At 48.1% G+C, this 25,130-nt stretch overlaps 1 protein-coding gene across 1 annotated transcript in view; it reads left to right on the forward strand.

Moving 5' to 3' along the window:
- Positions 1–25,130, forward strand: part of SMARCA5 (SNF2 related chromatin remodeling ATPase 5) — a 472,009-nt gene that overhangs the window by 213,876 nt on the left and 233,003 nt on the right. Inside the window, 1 exon segment of the mRNA XM_078676875.1 lies at positions 5,616–5,764. Coding sequence (XP_078533001.1) covers positions 5,616–5,764 — 149 coding nt within the window.

Genomic DNA, 25,130 nt, shown 5'->3' on the forward strand with positions numbered 1-25,130 from the left:
CCAGTGTAGTATCCAGGTATACTACACTGTAAGAAACTTATTCTACTTGACACCCTTTTGAAAAGCCAATACAAAGTATATGTACAGTATTTCGATAGCATTGCATTACCAGTAATTCTATTATAAAACCAAAGTTTATATACAACTGCAATTCAAACTGTATTATTACTAAAAAGTATAAATCAAATACCCGTGCTATGCTAGCTTGGTTCTAGGAAATAAAATAACGAAAATAATATTTTTATACAAACAAAATTAGCATGAGTTCAGTCTTTGAGTGTGTGATAATCATTTGCTGATTGAGTGTGTACAACAAATGCTTAACACTACCCTCTGATTAAGCCTTATTGCTTGCCCACACTACCACAAATGGAGAGTAAGGTGCGATCTACTTTTACCTCTGCCTGCCTTTGGGGTTCCACTGGACTCTCTGCACATTATACCTCACTTTGGTATAGTGTATACAGAGCCAGCGTCTTAAAGCCTATTAACACGATATGTTTGATACAAAACCGCTATAGTTTCAGTAAAGCCATCGTGTAGCTGGGAACTCTTAATTGCCAGTGTTCAGCATGTGTTCTTAAAGTGGCTTCTCTGTTCACATGTGATGTCTAAGAATCGACTTGGACATCACAGGGGCACATCTGCTGATGTAGATATGTCCACATGTGTTGTATAGTGCACCCTGCCTTATGGCTGTGTGACCTGCTGTATGAGTAACTTTCCTATTCTGCATGCAGTGTCTTAGGCATGAGGCACAGGAGGTGTGCCATATCATGTCTTCACTTTTCCCTGCACCATGTTTGCAGCCTGCAATGGCAGTTTGCATGTGTGTGAGGGTCTCCCTTAGAGTGACCCAATGCATGCTACAGCCCTTGGGCACCCTCCTTAGACTCCTACCAGGGATATAATTTGAGGGACTTGCAGGGGGTGGTTAAGGTTTACCTGTTGGGGGAACTATAGTACAGATTTTGGGAAGGATCTGGCTCTGGGGAACTGGGTAGTACGAACCTGGTGCCCTTCTGCCAAAATTGCATCCGATACCAGGCAAAAATTGGGGGTGACCATGTCAAAAAGGAACACTTTCCTACAGTTCCCACTAATAAACCACCTCCTCTTTGGGAGATGAACATAGTTTTGTAAAAATACGTAATTTCCAGCCTGCTCAAGGCTTCATTGCAGCATCTTTTCTGGAAAGCAGCCTTTTTGATTGCCATTACGCTGCTCCAATAGTGAGCGAGTTGGAAGCTTGATCGTCCTTCGAGCCTTCTTAATTCATCCTTAAAATCATTTCCGGTTTCCACATTAATCAGATTACATTACCTAATTTTTCCTCTTTCCATCCACTCCAGCAGAATGCTCAATTCATTCCTTAGATGTCAGAAGCTTCCTTTTATCTAATTAGATAAAACAAAGTATCTCAGAAAATCTAAACCGTTAATAAATTATGGCTCTATGAGATGGGGTCTATTCACGTCCAAGAAATCTATTGCCAGATGCCTAGTAGCTAACATCACTTTGTTACCAAATAGCAAAATATTCTAGGAAAGCCCAGGGCTCATTCTGCTTGATATTGGTTCTTTGAAATTTAACAGTCTGTATACCGGCTAAATTATGCATTTGATAGCCTCCCAGAGGGTGCTGCTCGTCCAATCAATCAATCAAAGCATTTGTATAGCGCACTACTCACCCGGAGGGTCTCAAGGCACTTGGGGAGGGGGTGTCCGCTACTGCTCGAACAGCCAGGTCTTGAGCTGCTTCCTGAAGGCGAGGTGGTCCTGGGTCAGGCGGAGGTGGGTCGGGAGGGAGTTCCAGGTCTTGGCGGCGAGGTAGGAGAAGGACCTTCCCCCTGTAGTGGCTCTTCGAATGCGGGGGACGGCGGCGAGGGCGTGGCCGGTCGATCGAAGCTGGCGTTTGGGAGCGTAGAAATTGAGGCGGCTGTTGAGGTATCCTGGGCCTTGGTTGTGCAGGGTTTTGTGTGCGTGTGCGTGGGTGAGGAGACGGAAGGTGATTCTCTTGTTGACCGGGAGCCAGTGCAGGTCTCTCAGGTGTCCGGAGATGTGGTTGCGACGGGGGATATCCAGGATGAGTCTTGCTGAGGCGTTCTGGATCCGCTGGAGTCTCTTCTGCAGTTTGGCGGTGGTTCCGGCGTAGAGGGAGTTGCCGTAGTCCAGTCGGCTGGTGACGAGGGCCTGGGTGACCGTCTTCCTGGTCTCTGTGGGGATCCACCGGAAGATCTTGCGTAGCATGCGTAGGATGTTGAAGCACGACGAGGAGACGGCGTTGACTTGTCTGGTCATGGAGAGGGAGGAGTCCAGGATGAAGCCCAGGTTGCGTGCGTGGTCTGTTGGTTTGGGTGCGCTGCCTAGGGCGGGGGGCCACCAGGAGTCGTCCCAGGCGGAGGGTGAGGATCCCAGGATGAGGACTTCCGTCTTGTCCGAGTTCAGTTTCAGGCGGCTGTTCTTCATCCATTCGGCTACCTCTTTCATCCCTTCGTGTAGGTTGGCTCTGGCGGTGGCGGGGTCGTTGGTGAGGGAGAGGATCAGCTGGGTGTCGTCGGCGTAGGAGATGATGTTGAGGTTGTGCTGGCGTGCGATGGCTGCGAGGGGACTCATGTAGACGTTGAAGAGGGTTGGGCTGAGCGAGGAGCCTTGAACGCCGCAGATGACTTCGGTGGCTTCTGATCTGAAAGGGGGAAGGCGGACTCTGTGTCCTTCCGGAGAGGAAGGAGATGGTCCACTCCAGTGCCTTCTCCTGGATTCCGACGTTGCTGAGGCGCTGTACTAGGGTACGGTGGCAGACAGTGTCGAAGGCCGCGGAGAGGTCTAGGAGGATGAGGGCCGCTGTTTCTCCGTTGTCGAGCAGAACTCTGATGTCATCGGTGGCTGTGATCAGGGCGGTCTCGGTGCTGTGGTTGGCCCGGAAGCCAGACTGCGAGAGGTCGAGGGATCCGTTCGTCTCGAGGAAGGCGGCCAGCTGTTTGTTGACGGTCTTCTCGATGACTTTCCTATGGAAAATGGTGCCCTGTGTTTATAGTTCCATAGACAAATACATTTATTTTAAATTCTCCAGGGTCCCTGTAAGCGGCAGGGAATCATTTTAACGTTTTACTTTAAAGAAAATGTCTATGATGCAGAACCAGGACTACAAGGAACAAAATGGTTACTTACCAGTAGAAGTAGTTTTGCAGCTTCAAGATTTTTCTGGATTCACATACTGTGCATTATTCCGCCATCTAGTCGTTGGGTCTGGAATTGTCTGATTATCGTGGATGTCATCAATCACAATTTGGTGGCAGGTCCATCCCTTGTGACATCAGACGATGCCCCGAAAGTTCCTGTGCATGGTAGCAATCTTCGGAATTCTTTTTTTTTTTTTTTCTTCTTTTCTTTCCTTCATAAATAGTATTTTACGTGATCTTTTCTCCCACCGTTTGCTTTTCTCAACTGTGTGGGTCACGTAAATCTAGAAAACTCTTCAAGCTGCTAAATACTCTCACTCTGCCTCTCTACTCCCTGTGCCCTGCCACGCTCTACTCCCTGTGCCCTGCCACGCTCTACTCCCTGTGCCCTGCCACGCTCTACTCCCTGTGCCCTGCCACGCTCTTTACTCCCTGTGCCCTGCCACGCTCTTTACTCCCTGTGCCCTGCCACGCTCTTTACTCGCGGCGCCCTGCCACGCTCTTTACTCCCGGCGCCCTGCCACGCGCTTTACTCCCGGCGCCCTGCCACGCGCTTTACTCCCGGCGCCCTGCCACGCGCTTTACTCCCGGCGCCCTGCCACGCGCTTTACTCCCGGCGCCCTGCCACGCGCTTTACTCCCGGCACCCTTTTTGCTTTGCCAGTGGTTGCTGTACTCTGGCTTGACGGCAGAGTTGTCGCCTTATGTGAGGACCACCAGGAGGGGAGCTTTGGCTCCTCCCACATGTAGCGTACATGTTTTGATTGGGCAAAAGTTGTGTGCTGCACAGAAAACGTTTTGCATTCTCCAAACAGCTGTGATAATTTTGTTTATTTATCCAGCTGCCTGACTCGCGCGTTGCATACAGACGGTTGCTGTTACGGCTCCCGAAGTGATCGCGGCTGCGGCACTACAGGCTTGAATCTCTAATCAGGAGGTTGCGTTACATGCAATAAGATACAACGCCCTGAAAATCTCGACAAGGCTGTAATTCGATCTGCAGCACCTTCCCCTATTTGTACACCGGATGGTGACAAATACTTGAGAATCAACGCTAGAACATAAGAACCACGAGTGTAGAGGCAGAAATAGGACGCCTATACCCTCTCTAAAATACGAAATTTCAGGTTGTCCCTTCTACTCTTTCGTCCTGATGAAGACCCGAATTGGTTGCTAATAAGACAGCACCGCACCCCAGGGTCGAAACGTCGACGTTAACTCTTCAACTGGTCCTTGTTATATCCCAGCAGAAAAATATAAATAATTGTACTGTTTGTGGAAATTGATACCATTTTTGGACCGTGACTCCTTTTAATTTTCGCTGTAAAAATTGTTTCACTGTATTATACACTTAAATCACTTGATCACATTTAATTCACTTGTGCACTTTGTTTTGAAATTTATTGTATGGACAACCAATTTTTTAAGTGTTGAAATGAATTTCTGTAAAGGGATTGATGAATAAGAACCTTTCTCTTTTTGAAAAATGTGTGGTGTGTGATTTTCCTATTCAAATACTTCCAAGTATAACTAAGTAAGAAAAGTTATTGGAATATATGTTATATAACTAAGAAATTGTTCACTCCCCGACAGAACCAATTTTTTGTTTGCCACGCGCTTTACTCCCGGCACCCTTTTTGCTTTGTTAGTGGTTGCTGTACTCTGGCTTGACGGCAGAGTTGTCGCCTTATGTGAGGACCACCAGGAGGGGAGCTTTGGCTCCTCCCACATGTAGCGTACATGTTTTGATTGGGCAAAAGTTGTGTGCTGCACAGAAAACGTTTTGCATTCTCCAAACAGCTGTGATAATTTTGTTTATTTATCCAGCTGCCTGTACTTTATCTTCAAGGGGCAAATCCATGATATTGGAATGCTTTTAAAGTGCCTTAGATAACTAGATAATTTGGGCGTTTGTCTCTGGTAGTAGCACAGATAGACAGTGTATTCGTTGGCCAGACCTATTGGCATTGCCAGTGCTTGTTCTTAAATTGAGGCCAGTATGTGAGTAAGCAAGGGAACCAAAAATGCCAAAAGGGCCTGCCTGAGTGTATGTTCGAAAGTTTTAACTAAAACTGCTGTTACTTAACTTTTTTTTTCTCACTTTAACGTATTGAACATTTCAAATGCTGACCTATTCATCCCATTTTGTCAATGCAGTACACTTGTTGGAATAATTTTATAAAGGACATGTAGAAGCTACAGTGCTGTAAGAGGAGTGTGTGCCCCTCGACTTTAATGGCCTGTGTTTAACCAAAGTTTGTTAAACCTTGATACTGGTTACATATCTTTTTCATAGTTTTACATTTTTCTGGGAACCCACATTGGTGGGGGCTAGTCAGTGAAGATTCACATGATGAATAGCTAGACTTGCTTACAAGTAATTTAGTGTCTATGGTGTTGGAATGAACGCTTTCTTTCATCTGTCCTAATTACAGGAAGACTAGTGGATCAGAACCTGAATAAATTGGGCAAGGATGAAATGCTTCAAATGATTAGACACGGTGCAACACATGTGTTTGCTTCAAAGGACAGTGAAATCACAGACGAAGATATCAATGCCATCCTAGAAAGGGGAGCAAAGAAGGTAAAGTTAGTCTTTGAATTGTTAATAAGCCTGCCCCCCCAGTGGTCTTTTGTAAAAAGATTTTCAGCTCGGGAGTACATTTTTGTAGTTTTAACAAACCGGTCTGTCACACAGTCGTGCAAGCCATATTTTAACTAGAGTGGGTTTTGGGTCTACCAGTTGCATTTTATTGACTTTTTAGTCCAATCCAGCACCCTGGTCTTGTTCAGTGACTTCTCCTTTTTTTTTGTTCCTTTCCCAGGTGTGGTTTTTTTTTTTAATAGACCGATGTAATCTTTCAGAGTTGATGTCGGAACTATTCCAGGAATACTAGTCATGGTAATATGACTACTATAGCCAGTTTCTGAAATGTCACTGTTGGTGGCTGACATTTTGGGAGTAGTCACACTGATCTTTCCTTACATTTGCAATCCACTCCTTCCTGAATTTATTCTAAAGATCACCATGGGGCCTCGCTTCTGGGGGTCAACCTGTGTGTATAGTTTATGGACATTTTCTAATTGTCCACCTGTTATGTACTTGCCTAGCCAGATGATTATGCATGTGCTTTATTTTTGATTGTTTTCTCCTCGTGTGTCTGATTTACAGATTGATTGGCTTCTTTTTGGATTAAAATATAGTGATTCCTTTAAATTTGTTTTTCCCCCCCACAAAACCGTGCTCCTGGGAAGTGTTTTGAGCTCCGCACCTTGGAAGAGCCTATTGAGTGGGCCTTTTCAGTGACGATTCCCGTAGTTAAGATTTAGTATTATGAATAACTTAAACTGTATATATATATATATATATATATATATATATATATATATATATATGGTTACATGTTATTGACTCTAGTTATGGCTGAATCATAGTTTACAGTAAGTGCCCTGTGAACCAATTTGGTCCCATTGAGTTAACTTGCATGACATTCTTATCAAATTATGTCTATGTATGTTGACTTCTGTAATTTTGTATACAGTTCATGAGTGAAATTTTATTGTAGGGTGATGTTAAAAATGCATTCTTTTTCATTTGTGTGGAATTGTGCTCAAGAACAGTCGAAGTCACTGGATTCAGACCAAACTTTAGATACAAGAAGCGTGGCTCAACATAGTTCCATTCGTTATTTTTCCTCTAAATCAATTTGTAATAGAATTATCTTGTCTGGGGTTGTGAGCAAGTTTTCAAATAGAAAAATCAGACGGTCTAGAAGCTTTTAATTTTTGCTCAGGCCCACCATACCCAGGTTTTCAAATGTCTCTAGGTGGAACACCCTGTGGTGGTTTAAGCTTTGTCCAGGCTCAGAACCTAGAAGACCTAGCTGACTGATTTACCCTGGTCACAGATTAAGCCTTTCACCTTAGTCCACTGGGCATGACTGCCGACTTTGGACAGGTAAGGAACCAGCTAGGAGTTCTCAGCGCGGTGTATGGCCAAAACCTACTCCAAGTGCACAGATAAATCCTGGTTTTACTTAATATCACATACTAATAGTATGTTGACAACTTATAATGAAGGTGCTCTAATGGTGTACTTCATAGGTGCCTCACACATGCCCCCACCAGTGCCTCCTGTAGGCCTTCACTGTATCTGCACACATTGCTTTATTCAGATATACATGAGGGGTGTTGAAATGTGAAATTGGGCTCACTGTGTAGTCTTAGATTCTGTTAAACTTTAAAGTCCACTTTGATCAGTTTACATAGGTCTGGCATTGGTAGAATTTGCTGCAACTGTTAAGGGTGATGGGAATAATTTGGTCTGATAACAGTTTGCATCTTTTTAACCTTTTGGAAAATGTATTCTCATGAAACAAGTGGAGTTTCCCCCCCGTTTTTTTAAAACGTGCCCATTGATCACCAATGAGTATTCCCAAAGGTTCCCACTCTATACAGTATCATTGAATTATACCCCGCTGTTTCGGGAATCAATTTAAACATGATTCACTATCATGCAACGAGGTCTGGGTCCCTGGTATGTTGAATTTCAGCACGCAAGGCCGATGGATCTTTGCTGTTGTGGCTGAAAAAGGAAGGAGCTACAAAATGCAAACTATGACAATTTGAATTATGTTCTGAGTTAAGTCAATAATGAGTTCATTATTGGCTTCAAAACCCTCAATTTTCTCACTGTTGTGATTTATTCTTTATTGGGCATGAATTGTATTAGCAAAATAATAATTTTTACTGAATTGATAAGAAAAAAATGGTTAGTTTACTATTTAACAAATTGTATCTGAAAGTGAGATCTAGCTGCAGATTTCTTACCTTTTAATTTCCAGGCGTCTGGCTCGATCCGTAAGATTTTGACAGCAGTACCCCTGCATTGCAACAGGGGACGTTGGTCGACTGCATGTGACATCATAGGCATTCTGGTTAGTCGTCGTCCATATAGGCACCACACTGGCGCACTGACATCAGTTCTCTTCTTTCCACAGATCCATTGTAAAGAGCTAAACCCTGTCACTTTTTGGCAAACTTTTTTGGCTTCTAGTCACACTTTTGGTGTGTAGGTCATGTCCAGTAAGACCACCACTGGGTTGGAGACGAGTGGCGATTGTGACTGCCCCATGTCGGTGACGGATCCCCATTTGGCGTGTCTGATGCCTGGAGCGCAACCATGACACAAAGCGATTGCTGGGCGTAGGCGCTGAAGGCTTAGAAGGGACAGTCTCTAAAGTTGATAGCGGCATGGTGTCCAGCACCTCAGAGGTCATCTAGTCGATCCCGGTCAAGAGGAAGGTCCGAACACCGCTTCGAGGTTTGGGGGGTGAGGAGGCCGAAGTTTTCTTCCTCAAAGTCCTTGCGGTCCAGTAAGAAGCCCCATAAAAAGTACAAGAAGTCAAGCGTGCTTTGACTTCGCCCCATCTATCGCGTGACGAGGCTGATGAGCCTCGGAGTTCAAGACTGCGCTCCCTGGAGTGGGTGCCTGGGTCGGCTCCACGTTTCCCTTCCTTTCCTGGTCCGGGAGCTACCCCGCCCATTTAAAGGAATTTTATGACACCATGTGTGCCATATTTGTGTGGCCTGACCCTGCCGATGAGCCTTTGGGCCCCACAGGTTCAGCTGAAGGAGATCTCGTGGGTTCCGTGCCTCCAGCTTCCACCACAGCCTCCTCTTGGATCAGTCTCTGGATCCGGACCACCACTGGTCATACTTATGCAATGGTCCCCGGTGCAGTCCAACAATCGGCAGCATATGCCCCATCGTCATTCCAGACGAGACTGAGCTGTTCGGGCATCTATCGACGCAGAAAATGGTGTCCCAACTGAGCTTTACGGCTCCATGCTGTTAAACTTGCCCTATTCTGAAGGGTTAGGTAATGATGACCAGGATTGGGAGGGACAGATTCTTTAGAAGATCCCTCAACCCAATCAAGACCTGGACTGGTGTGTGTGGACCTGGGTGATGCCAGCGGTCTTGACACTTCTCCACATTTTGGCATGCTGTCTCCCCATTCCCTGGCTACGGAGGAGTGAGCCTCATTTGCAATGGTGGTGAGTAGGGCTGCGGCGGTCTTGGACCTGCAGCTTCCTACAGTGGCAGTGAAGACTAACATCTTGATGGAGGTCCTGCAGCCTGGTGTCTCCTCCTCTGAACCCTTGGAGCCTTTCAACTAGGCCTTGATAGATGTTCTACTGGGTACCTGTTCCAAGCCCAGCTCAGGGGCCCCTGTGAATAGAACTATTGCCCGCCTCCACCACCCTGCACTGGGCGACCCTGCTTTCCTCTCCACCCACCCAACCCCACAGAGCTTGATGGCCCAAGCCTCCATTTCCCATGGCGCGTTCCCTTCTGCACCTCTGGACAGGGAATCCAAAAGGCTGGACAGCTTTGGTAAGATGTTCTTCCACCAGCCTAACATTGTGTTCGGTTAACACTGCATGCCTCTTGGGCCGTTACTTCTGTTCGCTCTGGGATACGGTTGAGCAAGTGCTGCCCAGAATCTCAAAAGAGGACCAGGTTCTCCTCTCCCAAGCTGTTAGAGATGCAGCGAAGTTTGCAATACGATGTGGCTTAGACATGATGACAAACTTGCTAGGCAGAGCGATTGCCTCGATGGTGGCCGTTAGGTGCCACGCCTGGCTGAGGACGTCTGGCTTTTCGGGGGATGTCCAGGCTAACCTCATGGACATGCCCTTTGATGGCTCCTGTCTCTTTGGAGACAAGGCAGATGCAGCGCTTGAGTGCTTCAAGGATTCTCAGGCTACGGCCAAGTCCCTGGGCATCTCAACTTCATCCTTGCCTGTGTCTGCTTTTCGCTCCTTTCGTGGCTATGGAAGGGGCTTCCAATCGCACCAATCCTATTCCAGCCAGAGGACTCAAATTCAACAACCTCTGTGGGGCCATGGACTCATTCATCCTGACCTTGTGGGTCAGGTGGCCAGAAGTCAGGTCCAGCTACAAACCCCTCCTCCACTGCAAAACCTTCCTAGTCTGATTCCTCTGGATCATGGGCATCCAGTTGGTGCCACGATATGCCGCCATCATCCTCATCACCACCACTGGCGAGATATCACCTCAGACAGGTGGGTGCTGCAAATAGTCTGAAGGGGCTACTCTCTCCCCTTCGAGACTACCCCTCTCCCCATGCCTCAAAATTGCAATGGGCTGATGGAGGATTACCTTGCCTTACTCCGTGAAGAAGTCAAGACTCCCTGGGCCAAGGGAGCTATAGAGGATTCCTGAGCCAGAAATAGGCTCTGGTTGCTATTCCTGCTATTTTCTGGTTCCGAAGGATAGAGGCCTTCATCCTATCCTTGACCTCTGGGCCCTCAAATATATTTCCTCAAAAAGAAGTTCAAGAAGCTCACCCTTGCTCAGGTCTCGTCTTCCCTGGACCCGGGAGACTGGATGGTAGCATTGGAGTTGCAAGACGCCTGTTTCCACATTACTTCTGCCAGCCCCTCAGAGCTATCTGGCCACTAGCACTTAGTTTACCGTGTGCCCCTTGGGTGTTCACCAGGGTGATGGCAGTGGTTGCAGCCCATCTGCATAGATGAGGGGTTCCAGTCTTCCCCCTATCTCGATGACTGGTTGTTGAGGATGGGCTTGTCCCAAGCAGTCATCTCCCACCTCCAAATTAAGGCGAACCTCCTGCATTTGCTAGGGTTCACTATCAATGTGCCGAAGTCACACCTGACTCCCTTTTAGGCACTCCCTTTCATCTGGGCAGTTCTGGACACAGTGCTGTTTTGGGCTTATCCTCCTGAGGAGTGAGCCCAGGATATTCAGGCTATGATACTGATGTTTCAGTCTCTATCCTGGATTTCGGTGAGTGACTCTGAGGCTGCTGAGCCTCGTGGCCTCCTGCATCCTGCTGGTTGACCGTACCAGATGGCACATGCGGACTCTGCAGTGGGGCCTGAAGTTCCACTGGGCATAGCATTGGGGAAATCTCACCGACCTAGTTCAGATATAGAAGAGAACTGCAAACGACCTGTGGTGGTGGCTAACAAATCCCAATTGAGTCAGAGGCAGACCCCTCTCTTTCCCACCTAGATCTTACAATAGTGATGGATGCGGCCCTCTGGGATGGGGCGGCCCTCTGGGATGGGGCGGCCCTCTGTGAGTGGTTGAGATCAGAGAACTCTGGTCTCCCGAGGAGGACAAGCTCCAAATCAACCTGTTGGAGCTTCGGGCATTCTGGTTTGCACTGAAAGCCTTTTTACCATTCCTCAAAGGAAGTCTGTTTCAGGTGTTCACAGACGACACTACCGCCTTGTGGTACTGCAACAAGCAAGGCGGAGTAGGGTTGTGGACCCTCTGTCAAAAGGCCCTGCGTCGCTGGACTTGGCTGGAACAACCAGGAATTTTCCTGGTGGTTCAACGTCTGGCAACTTCTCTGAAATCCAAAGCATATCAACTCACCCACCTGTGCCTTGTGGATCACGAGTTGCGTCTCCATTCCGAGGTGGTGCAAGGTCTCTTTCAGCAGTGGGGAGTGTCCATGGTGGCTCTTGCTCCGACTCTTTTGGTTGCAGTAGAGCACAGGACTCCTGTACGCCTATCTGCTCATACCACTCCTGTCCTGAGTGCTCAAGAAGATCGGGAGCCACTGGGCCCAAGTCATCCTTGTAGCTCTGGACTGTGTATGAAGGGTCTGGTATCCCAAGCTTCTGAAAATGAGCATTGATACTCTGGTTCGGCTGCCCTTCCGGGAGGATCTTCTGTCGCAGCAGTAGGAGAAAGTTCTCCACCCGAACCTGTCAACTCTTCGCCTCCTTGCGTGGCAATTGAGCAGGGACAATTGATGGATTTTGACCTTCCTGACGAAGATTTAGTGGGTATTCTGGCAGCCAGGCGTCCCTCCACGAAGTCTGTATACGCCTGCAGATGGCAAAACATTTGTAAATACTGTACAGAACAGTCTGTTGACCCTTTGTGTACCTGTATCAAATGTTCTCTTTTTATTCTCTCCTTGGCCCAGCAGGGCTCTGCTCTGGGCACTCTGAAGGGCTACCTTTTAGCCCTTACTACTTTCATTCGGCTGCTAGATCAACCATTTCTTGTACAGAGATTTTTGAAGGGGCTTACCCATTTGTTCCCCCCTACTTCTTTTATTATGCCCCAATGGGACCATAATTTGGCCCTTGCTTTTTTGAACTGTGCACTGTTTAAACCTCTGCACAATTGTCCCCTCCGGCTGCTCACTATCAAAACAACCTTTTTAGTGGCCACAACTTCTTCCATGAGCATGAGCTAACTACAGGCATTGTGCTCTCCACCTCCTTACCTGACTGTCTTTCCAGACAAAGTACTGCTGTGTACTAGGGCATCTTTTCTGCCTAAGGTGGCTACACCTTTTCATCTGGCTCAATCTGTTACTCTGCCCACCTTCTATGCACCTCTGCATCTTTCCAAGGAAAAAGAGCGTCTCCACCGTCTGGACCCAAAAAGAGCGCTGTTCTACCTTGATCGCACTAAAGAGTTCTGGGTGGATGACCAAATTTTTGTAGGGTACGTTGGAGCAAAGAAGGGGCGAGCAGATCAGATGACGATTTAACGCTGGGTCATCCTCTGTATACAAATGTTACACCTTAGCGGAAAAAACTGCCTCCTAAACGGCTTGAGGCCCATTCTACCAAGGCGAAGGCAGCTACCACCACTCTTCAGCGTGATGTTCCGGTAGTAACATTTGCCAAGCAGCCATGTGGGCATCTCTGCAGATGTTCGCCAGACACTATTGTCTCAAGTCGGCAGAGAGGGCCTCTTTGGCCACTCTGTCTTGCTGAATTTCTTAGTCTAAAACCTTTCCACAGTCCCTCCACTAGGGATGGCATTGCTTGATTATTTGTTCAAACAGAAGCAATCTGTGGCTAGATGTGTCAATCAGATGGACAAGTTACTTACCTTTTGGTAACTCTTTATCGCGTAGACATGATCTAGCTGCAGATTCCTTACTGACCCACCCACCCATCCTTCCCGCACTGCGGATTGGTTAAGGGGTAGGGATGTTCCCATTCAGGGCCCTAGTGTTCGAGGCTTGTGAGCTGCAGATTGTATACTTTTGCATAGATCGCCGTCTTGTGTTGGGCTTGGATGTTTGCACGTTGTTTTTGACTTGGAAGAAATCTTTGTAGTCACGAGGTAGGTAACTCCTCTCTAGGACGATAGTGCGCATGGGCATCAACTCCACCATAGATTGTTTTTTTCCGCCATCAGGTTCGGATGTGAATTGCTGCACTCCGGGTCGATAGCTGTTTCGAATCCCCCTTTGACGCGCAATCCCTCTCCACTCGACGGTATTGTCTCCATCGCGTTTCCTTTTTCGACACGCATCTTCAAATTAACTCCTCGATCTCGACGCGGGCAGCTGGGCCTCTCTGCGCTGACCACACCTGCAGTCAATGGAAAGGACTACTTTCAAAAAATGCACCGGGTGTGGTGCTAAGTCCCCATACACAGACTTGCACGAGGTGTGCAATCTCTGACTCTTCCCGTAGCACGAAGATAAAAACTACAAGGCCTTTGCATCGTTCAGGTCAAAGAAAACAATCCGTGATCGGGCTCGACGTCACAAAATGTCTCGCGGAAGCAGTTCTATTCCGGGCATCTTCGAAGCAGACCCCGATCTCCAGCCGGAACAATCCGCTGATGAAGAACATGTCTCTGTCTACGAGGCCGATGACGCCGAACAAGAGACAGTCACCCTGGCTCAACGGTCCATGAGTACAGAAACCCCTCTCCCAAAAAATTAACCAGAAGGCTCCGGTAACACCCTCTTCCTCCAGCTCGGGTCGACAGCAGCAACATGTTTCAGACGCCCGCACCCGGCTACGAAACCTAAACCTAAGCCGTCTGGCTCGGGCTCGATCCAACTCCCATTCCGACGCCGGAAAGTCTTCCTCGACACCGAAGCAACAAGTCCAAACACTTGTCCACGCCGAAGACAGCCTCGACGCCAGAACCCTCGGCATCGAAACATAGCAAGGACAAACACTCGGAACCGAAGAAATCTTCGGAGCCGAAAAAGGCTTCTGACTCAAAAAAATCATCAGAGCACAAAAGTTTGAGCCCCAAAGAGTTTAAGACCCCACGGAAAGCCTCACAAACTCCCTTCAAAGAAGGTTCGGATTCAAAATCTTTGACACCGAACAAAGACATTTTGCCCATGCACTGCACCTGATTTGGCAGATCCAAAGCAAAAAATTTTGTTTATTGAACCACACGCGAGCAAACTAGTCACCAAGCCCCAAAAAAAGAGGAAACCGGAAACTGCAGAAGAACCTGCTATACTTCTCAAACAGGACATGGGAACCAACATATCCCCCACCTCCTTCTCCCATCCAGTTAATCCACATCTATTAATTTCACCACCACACTCCCCACAACCTGTATTTTCACCTCAACCATCAGATAGTGAGGATGACACAGGTAGAGATCTAGACCCACTTGGGGATGATCATTCACATAACATCCCACAATATGGGGTGACTACAATACAGAACCCGACCCACATAAGGATCCGGATCTCTATCCTTCTAAGCCGTCTCCACCAGATAATACTGGGTTCAGCAACTAATCAACAGGGCTGCCCAATACCTTGGGGTCACCTTACATTCCGACCCCTTAGATTTTTTTTTGCTAGAAACTTTCGCACCCTTGCAAAAATCAACAAGCACCCTGCTAATGTTAAAAAGCTTGCTAAAACATGCCCCAGAAGTTTTTAAGGACCCAGTCAGAACCAGGGTTCTCAATCCCCGGGTGGATACAAAATACAAGGCAGCTCCCAATGACCCAATTTACATTAAAGATTAGATTCCCTTAGATTCCCTTGTGGTAACTAACCGAGGCAAGCGTGCAAACTCAAAGTACAGGCGACACCCCCTCCCCCCTTCTGATAAAGAATCCAAATTAATTGACACATCCGGGAAACGTATTGCGTCGCAGGCTGCAAGCCATTGGCAGATCGCCAATGCCCAAGCATTATTGGCCAGGTACGACAGGGCTCTCTAAGACGAGCTTGAAAAGCTCATGGAACACCTTTCTGACCAGTACAAACAAAAAGCCAACGACCTTATCCAGGAGGGCAAACTAATTACCAACACCTCAATAAAATGTGCGCTTGATGCGGCTGATACCACATCTTGCACAATTAACACTAGCATCTTATTGCGTAGACACGCTTGGCTCTGGGTTTCCGGATTCAAGCAGGAAGTTCAGACTGCTATTTTAAATCAACCATTTGATCAGGAACATCTTTTCGGCCCTGCAGTTGGCACATACCTAGAAACGATGAAGGATACCGAAACTGCTAAATCTATGGGGGCCTTACAGTTTCCTACCCCTAGAGGCTCTTTTTGCTGCTCCTTCTACAGAGCTGGCTCCAAAACCATGGGTTCATAACATCCCTCCTCCTCCTACAAGGCTCTCACTCAATCATCCCAAAAGCATTCTTTCGTGGAAGCTACAGAGGCAACAACAATAAAGGGAGAGGTCATCGCAATAGTAGCCGCACCCCCCCTCCATACCCAACTAAACAGTGACTCCCCTGCACTTCCCCCTGATCATTCCACTCCTGTCGGGGGGGGCGTCTTACAGTCCCTACCTGTCTGAAACTCCATCCCAACAGACAAGTGGGTAAGACAAATTTTCCAGTATGTTTATTGCCTGGAACTCCCTTCTACCCCTCCCCCAAACATTCCTCCCAGACAACGTCCCATGTCCTCCGAACATCTGACACTTCTCAAACGAGGTTCTCTCTCTCTATTACAAAAACATGCAATAGAACCAATCCCGTTGCCTCATCAAGGCCTAGGGGATTACACCCTGTATTTCCTAATCCCAAAAAAGGACGGCTACCTCCGGCCCATACTGGACCTAAGACTGCTAAACCTCTACTTTCAGCCAGACCACTTTTACATGGTCACCCCAACCGGTGCTCCCACTACTTCAACAGGGCTACTTTCTTTCCACTCTGGATCTAAAGGATGCATACTTCCATATTCCCATTCACAAGAAATATCTTACGTTTGTGGTAGATGGTCAACACAACCAATTCAAAGTCCTCCCATTCGGGATCACTGCAGCACCCAGAGTCTTCACCAAATGCCTCGCAGTAGTTGCAGCCCACTTAAGGATATTCATGTCTTCCCTTATCTGGATGACTGGCTTATAAAAGCCAAATCAGACAGGAGCTGTGTGCAACACGCATGAAACCCAATTCAACTGCTTCACAGCTTGGGATTCACAGTAAACCTTGCCAAATCCCATCTCCAACTGTCCAGCATACAACAATACCTACGGGCTACAATAGACACTTCAAAAGCTCTAGCATATCCTAATCCAGTCAGAATAAGCGCCATACAGGCTCTAATCCAAAAATGTCAGCCTCAACACTCCCTACCAGCGCGAGTGTTCATGCAGTTAAACGGGATGATGGCCTCCTGCAGTCTCCTCTTCCCTTATGCAAGACCTCAAATGCGTCCCTTACAGGAATGTTTGGCACGTCAGTGGAACCAGGCTCAAGGTCAGCTGACCTATCTGGTGAACGCCCGCACCAATCGCTCTCTGCAGTGGTGGAACACACAAAACCTTTCCAAAGGGCGGCTGTTCCTCGACCCGGTTCCACAGACCGTGCTAACAGCAGACGCATCGCTCACCGGCTGGGAAGCTAGTCTTCAAACACATACCATCCAGAGCATGTGGACCCCCCAACAAAGACAATTCCACATAAACTACCTGGAATTGTTAGCAAGATTACTAGTGTTAAAATCCTTTCTACACCACCACCTAGGCAAAGCTGTCCTGGTCTGTACAGACATGACAGCAATGTACTACCTACAAAAACGGGGGCTGGGGAGGTAGGCACTCTCTGCAGCTTTCCCACCTAGCTCAGAGCAAATGGAGATGGGCCATTCTGTAAAACCTATATCTCCTTGCAGAACGCCTCCCAGGTGCACACAATCAGATAGCAGATCTTCTCAGACGTCAAACACAGCAGATCCACGAATGGGAACTTAATCCTCAAGTTTTTCCATTCTTTCACATGTGGGGCCACCTAGAAATGGATTTGTTCGCCACACACAAACGCAAAATGCCCAACCTTCATGTCCAGATATCCACACCCATTGTCCAAAGGCAATGCGCTATGGATGAACTGGTCAGGCAAATTTGCTTACTTTTCCGCCTCTCCCTCTCGTTCAGCTAGTGGTTCGGAAGCTCAAACCGCATTCCCTCACAATGATCCTAGTTGCTCCAACATGGGCCCAACAACCATGGTTCACAACCCTATTGGAACGATCAGCAGTTATCCAGTATTTGGGTGTCTTTCATAGATTCACATGCCTGAATCATTCCCCGTCGTCGAGATGGGAGCCTCCGGTATATAAAAAGTAATGTCCTATAGACATACATAGAAAAGAATAGGCCTAAGGATCTCACCTTAGTGTCCTATCCACGTCCTTATGTAAAAAGGACCAAAACAGAGTAGGCCCAAGGGTCCCACCTTGGTGGCCCATCTGTGTCCTTTTGTAAAAAGGACCAAAGTAAAGAAAACCAACCAATCAGCTACCACCTCCTTCTAGAACCTTCCTGTCAGGAGCCCAAGTCTCTCAGATTTTCTACCGCACGTTGTGCTAGGGAGTCTCCACCTGAGTTCTCCTCAGGAATCTTTCTTCTTACTTCAAAAAACGAATTTATTCAACTTCTATCATTGATTGATTGATTGTGGGTTTCTAAAGCGCTAGAATCGACTCCCGAAGAGTATCTCTGCGCTGTAGACCGCTGGGGAACCCGTCCTGGCTTTCCCTGTGAGATGGTCCCTACTGGGTATGTCCAAGGTGAAACCAAGCATCCCCGGCGTATGTGGGGGCCGTTGTGGAGATGAGGCAAGCTAATGCCCAGAGTTGCCGAGTGTGATCCCTAGTTAGAGTAGGCACCGAGGCGAGAATTATCAAGTCCGTTGACCCTGGTCCAAGACCCAGCCGCGTCGGGAATTGAACCCTGGTCCCGGGCCGTCCTCTGCTCCCGGGTCTGCCGCCTCTAACCAGTGAGCCACACCACTCCACTCATTATGGTCTCTTTAGAGCCTGTTCCTCTTGTGGGAAGAAAAGGCTCCATGTGGAGGATAAACATGAAACCTGTTTATATTGCCTCTACCCTCAACGTCAAGCCAAGGACTGCAAAATATGTAGGACCTTCTCAAACAAGACCCTCAAGGACCAAGAAGGACGCCTACTACTCTGGCTAAATAGGCTGAAGACCAGAACAGACGACTTGGTGTCAGACGGTGAGAGTGTTTCTGGTACTTCGCATTTTTCCTTGAAGAGGCCAAGGGTTACTTCCCCTAGCCCCTCAGACACCCCTCCTAAGAAGACTTCCAAGAAGTCCTCAGAAGGCAAAACCTCAGTGTCTGGCAAGGATCTTCCTGTCACCAGGAAGCAGCCGCTGGTCTTGACGACTACGACCGCGTCGATGGTCTCTTCAGCGCTAAAAACTGCTTCAACGACGACCGCATCGTCGGCCACCTCCTCGACGACTAGGACGACGCCTTCATCGTCGGCGAGTAAGCCTGTGCCGTCGACCATTCCAGTCACTCAATCAACGACGAATATCCTACCGTCGACGACGAGATCGTCTACGTCGACGAAGACCATACTCGTCGACGAGGTGCATTCCGTCGACGACAGGGAAACCGTCGACGACGGGAAAACCGTCGACGGCGGAGAAATTGCCGTCGACTAAGGCCGCGTCGACGAGGACACCGTCGACGGAGACACCGGGACATGGAAAGAGTCTGAGCTGCTATCGCATGCCATGGATACCTTCCCGCCTCAGACATCCCATATCACCCTTAAAATCACGAAAAGGCCAATTACGCCAGTCCTGACGTCGCCCAGTAAGGTGCAACAACTACCTCCAGCCTGCCTATTACAAGGTGAAGAGTCGGAGGAAGAGTTATATACACAAGCCACTAGCCCATCAGACTTGGTGCTTAAGTGCCAAAGCACAGACGAGGAGCCGGAAGAGGAGGAACATATAGAACAATCAGTGCACACACAGGTTACACCAATGGTGTGCCTACCAGCATCCATTGTCTCAGACCTGCAATTCTTAATAAAGGACTACAAAGAGCGGTTTCCGGAGAAACCCACTACGCCTACACTTCCAGCTGCACAGGTACCTACTCCTTTGTCTCGACACAAGCCACCTCCACTGGTGCTTAGTAAAGACCAGGAGCCAATACAAGAAATTCACTCGTCTGAGGACGAGGAGAGAGATCAGGAAGAGGGCGAGGTCCGTGACGACGAGTCGGACCCAGATGTAGACCAGGACTATATTGCACATTCTCCGGCCTCTCCGGAACCACAGTCTTCGGAATCACCACCCGCAGACATCGGTGGATTCCATAATCTTGTAGAGCGGGCTGCCAAACCATTCCATAGGTCTATGGAAACTCAGGAGACTGAATGCTTCCTTTACGACTTCAAGGAGCCCACTAAAAAGACAACCAGGTCAATCCCCATCATTGACTTTATCTGGAAACAAGGCAAACAACTAATGCAAACGCCAGCTTCAATCCCAGTGGTAGTGCCCAGGCTCGATTAAAAAAATACAAGGCAACCTCATCGGCGCCAGCATGCCTTACTTGTGTAATCCAGCATCGCCTCTGTGGACGCCACCTGACAAGGAAGGCAGAAAACTGGATACTATTGGCAAACGTTTCTCCACCACGTCGGCCATGACGGTGAAAGTGGCGAATTCAATAGCACTTCTGGGCCGTTACAATCGACAACTCTGGGCAGACATTGCACCCTACCTATCTAATCTGCCAGAGGATATAAAGGAGGAGGCTCATTCGCTTCTCTTAGAAGGCCAAACATCTGCCTCCGAGCTCATTGACTGCGCAATGGATGTCGCCATGACCGGTTTCAGGCAACTGGCAGGTGCTGCCGTACTCAGAAGACAAGGTTGGCTCAAGGCCACCTCTTTCCGCCAGGAAGTGCAAACGAAAATTCTCGATATGCCCTGCGACGGCCAGCATCTCTTTGGTGAAAAGATTGATGAGGCCCTCACCACTATTAAAAAGGACACGGACACTGCCAAAGCCCTTGGAACTCCGCAATTCCGGAACCAGTCCTTTTGTGGAAACAGAGGTAGAGGACAATCTTCATATAGGGGCACCTACCAGAATAGGTCTTCCTATTCGTACAACCAGAGCAAAACGCAATACCAACCGCGACAAAACTAGCAAGGGCGTCAGACTTCCTACAGCAAGTCGAACTACAGGGGGAAAAACCAAAAAAGACCTGCTGGCAACCGCCAATGACTCGTTTCAATGGCCAGTCCATCCACCATTGCATTTTTTAAAACTTGGAGGGAAACTCACATACTTCCTAAACAATTGGCAGAGGTAACAACAGATTGGTGGGTACTCCAGCTCATTCAATTTGAACATTCTCTTAAATTTGTCTCAATTCCCCCAACACCACCTTGCAAACGGTCCCACAGGCACCTACGATTGCTTCTTCAGGAAATCGCTTCCATGCTCCAAAAGGGAGCGATAGAGAGAGTTCCACAGGCCCACAAAGGGAAAGGTTTCTACTCCCACTTCCTAATCCACAAAAAAGGGAAAAAGTGGAGGCCAATCCTCGACCTCAGGGCACTCAGCGTGTTCCTAAAGAAACAATCGTTCCGTATGGTAACACTACAGGAAATCCTGGGTCTCCTGGAGGAAGGGGACTACATGACGTCCTTAGACCTGCAGGACGCCTACTACCATATTCCTATCCTCAAAGGGCACAGGAAGTACCTCAGGTTTGCGGTAGCAGGACAACACTACCAATTTCGTGTCCTTCCGTTTGGCCTCAAATCTGCTCCATGGATATTTACCAAATGCCTCTCCCCTGTGGCAGCCTTCCTTCGTCAACAGGGTCACCAGGTCTTCCCATACCTGGACGACTGGTTGGTAAAGGCACCATCTGCGACCGCCGCAGCCACATCCTCCAGCGCCTGTCTGAATATTTTCCACCGACTAGGTTTGACCCTCAGCCGCGAGAAGTCTGCACTGGAACCCAACAAGGTCATTACCTTTCTTGGAGCGACTGGACACGGAACGCGTCAGAGCTTTCCCCTCTCAGGAGAGAAAGGTCAAACTCATCTCCCTGGCCACGTCAGTGGCATCACGGAAGACTCTACCGGTCCGCACCTTCAAGTCCCTCCTCGGCATGATGTCCTCATGCATCATGCTCATTCCCCACTGCCGCCTCAAAATGCGCCCTCTCCAGGAGGAACTAACGAAGCAATGGACACAAGCTACAGGATCATTCGAGGACCGCATACGTGTCACTCGAACCATGGTCAACCACTTACAGTGGTGGAGATCGCTCAAACACCTGTCACAGTGACTACCGGTCCTGCTTCCTGCAGAACCACACGTAATAACAACTGACACATCCCTAGAAGGCTGGGGAGCGGTCCTCCAAGAACTCCAGATCAACAGCAAGTGGACGACACAGGAAACCAAGCTCCACATCAATCTACTGGAGTTAAGAGCGGTCTTCCTAGCTCTGCAAGCGTTCCTACCACGCATTCGAAACTCACCAGTGCTCGTCAGGACAGACAACACCACGACGATGCACTACCTGAACAAACAGGGGGGGGGACGAGATCGCTCTCACTATCTCGAGAATCGCAAAGAGTCTGGAACTGGCTTCTGGAACATGGAATAACGCTGAAAGCGGAGTACGTCCCGGCAAGGACAATGTCTTGGCGGACGCTCTGAGCAGAGAGAGGTCTCATCCCACGAATGGGAGCTGGACACGGAGGTGCTGGAGCACATCTTCGCGGAGTGGGGAACCCCGCGAATAGACCTTTTTGCCACCAGAGAGAACGCCAAATGCCCAAGCTTCGCAAGCAGGCATCACCACCCAGGAACACTCGGAAATGCATTTTCCATCGCATGGCGCAACATATTTGCGTACGCCTTTCCGCCATTTCCACTGATACCCAGGGTTCTCAGGAAGATGAAGTCGGAGCCCTGCACTCTGATTCTAATCGCTCCATCCTGGCCGAGGCAGCACTGGTTCACGGACCTTCATCGCCTCTCTGCCCGGCCACCTCTTCGTCTGCATCATTATCCAGCCCTGCTCACAATGTCCCAAGGACAGGTTCTCCACCCGAATCTGAGCTCTCTAAAGTTGTCAGCTTGGCTCCTGAATACCGCGAATTCAGCCACCTAAACATCCCGCAGGAGTGTAGAGACGTCCTTGCAAAGGCTAGAGCGGACAGCACTAATAAAACCTACTCCCTAAAATGGAAGCGGTTCTGTTCTTGGTGTGTGGCTAAAGGCTTGCACCCCTTCCACATCACCCCACAACAGCTGCTACCATACTTACTGCATCTAGCGCAATCGGGCCTCGCACATGCATCCATCAAAGTGCATCTAGCGGCGATCTCCAGATTCACAAGGACTTCTAAGTGTCCATCCCTGTGGGCGAACAGACTTATAAAACAATTCCTTAAAGGTCTATTCAGGTCCTTCCCACGACCAAGACCAAACTCTCCGTCGTGGCACCTCAATGTGGTCCTTCACCAATTAATGAAGCACCCCTTCGAACCCATCCATAAAGCGGAGGTCAAATTCATTTCATTGAAAACGGCCCTCCTCCTAGCTTTAACCTCTGCCAGAAGGGTCAGTGAGTTGCAGGCTCTCTCAATCCAAGATCCTTTTATGCAGTTCAGGGAGGACAGGGTCATTCTACGAACTAACCCTCGGTTTATTCCGAAAGTCCCCTCGGACTTCCACCTTAACGAACCAGTGGTACTCAGGTCATTCTTTCCAAATCCTACCACTGCAGCCGAGGGAACTCTGCATTCATTAGATCTGAAGAGATGTCTTAAATTCTACATCGACAAGACACAACACTTCTGAAAATCATCTCAACTCTTTATTGCCTTTAGTAGACCACGAAAAGGCATACCCCTGACAAAACAAAGTATTTTAAGGTGGATTTCTTCAGCGATCACCTTTTGCCATGACAAGGCCGGACGGCCTTTGGACTCACGAGTCAAGGCTCATTCGACAAGAGCCATGTCCACGTCTGCGGCGCTGTTCGCTGGAGTGCCGGTATTGGACATCTGCAGAGCGGCGACCTGGAAGTCCCCGTACACCTTCACCAGGCACTATTGCCTGGATACTGAGCTGATGAAGGATGCAGCAGTGGGCCGAGCAGTGCTTCGCCATCTATTCCAGTGAGGTGAGCCTTCCTACATCCCTCCATCCTTTACTGGTATGCACATTCTTTTACTAATATTTACATGACCATGCATTTTGGTGGTTTGCAGTCGCGCGATATGTATTATCTACAGACTCATATATGATGTTCCATCAAAAATGTGCATAATGTATTGCTTGCTACTCTGATTCAGGCATGTGAATCTATGAAAGACACCCAAATACTGGATAAGAAATGCGTTACTTACCTGTAACTGCAGTTATCCAGTATTAGTGTCTTTCATAGATTCACATGCACCCTCCCGCCTCCCCTGGAAGGACTCACCCATCTCTCTAACAAGTTTACGCCTAACTAGCTTGGTGCATACGAAAATCTGAGAGACTGACAGGAGGTGGCAGCTGATTGGTTGGTTTTCTTTACTTTGGTCCTTTTTACAAAAGGACACAGGACACCAAGGTGGGATCCTTGGGCCTACTCTGTTTTGGTCCTTTTTAGGTCGAGCCTGGAATACACGCATCCGAAGGATGCGGTCCAGGTGGAGAACTATAGCTAGCTGACTCGGGGGAATGAAGGACAAGAAAGTGCACGCGCACCCACACTCACGCATGCGCACATTACAGCCACACGCATACACAGCCAGAAGCGCACACACCCCCCCTCGCCGCACCTACACACACACTAGCGCACCTACACGCACACAGAGACCCCCCCACACACCAGCGCACCTACACTCACACATACAAAGACCCCCCTCCATCGCGCGCGCGCGCACACACACACACACGCACACACACACACACACACACGTGTTACCATCCTTGTGGGGACTATGTGTGAATACCAGCCTTGTGGGGACTAACCTTTCCCAATGTTTTTAAAATACACAAATAACAGAAAAATGTTAAGAAAAAATTCATTATACAGGATCCTGCTTCAAATTTGCAAATATATTGTTATTTAATCATGCGCACAGCACCATCCTTGTGGGGACTTGAACACGTGCTACCATCCTTGTGGGGACCTAGTCTGTAACACTATTTGTGATTGAATACAGTCAAAGGTACATGGCTAAATGTTTATTTTATCAACAATATACACAAACAACATTATAATCTATTCATTTACGAATTGCTGCATATATACTAGGGGTATACATTAAAGACAGATTCTGTTAATGTGCCAGAAAACATCATATCACGTTTAAAGAAAGACCCTTAAAGCTGTATTTAACCTATTTATTAGTGCTTAAAATCTTAGGAGATAAGGGAACGAACACAAAGAAATTAACATATGAAACTAAGTAATATGGTCAAGGGGAACCTAGAGCTTGATTAGCTGCTAACATTTTTGCCAAAATAGATGTTCAAATCCCCACAGAGATAGTGGGTGAAGATCATTGTGTTTAAGTCTCCATACCAATAGTGTGTACATTCAAAGCTTAAATCCCATTATAAAGAGTGTGAAGCTAATGAAGTTCAAGTCCACACAGAGGTTGGGTGTAATTATAGGAATGCTCAAGTCCCCACAGAGATGGTGTGTTATTATAGCGATGTTCAAGTCCCCACAGAGATAGTGTGTTATCATAGAGAGGTTCAAGTCCCCACAGAGATGGTGTGTTATTATAGTGATGCTCAAGTCCCCACAAATATAGTGTGCTATTATACAATGTTTAAGTCCCCACAGGGATAGTGCATGTAGGTGATTGTG

Source organism: Lissotriton helveticus, chromosome 2_1, assembly GCF_964261635.1.
Source record: "Lissotriton helveticus chromosome 2_1, aLisHel1.1, whole genome shotgun sequence".
In the NCBI taxonomy this organism is placed as follows: domain Eukaryota; kingdom Metazoa; phylum Chordata; class Amphibia; order Caudata; family Salamandridae; genus Lissotriton; species Lissotriton helveticus.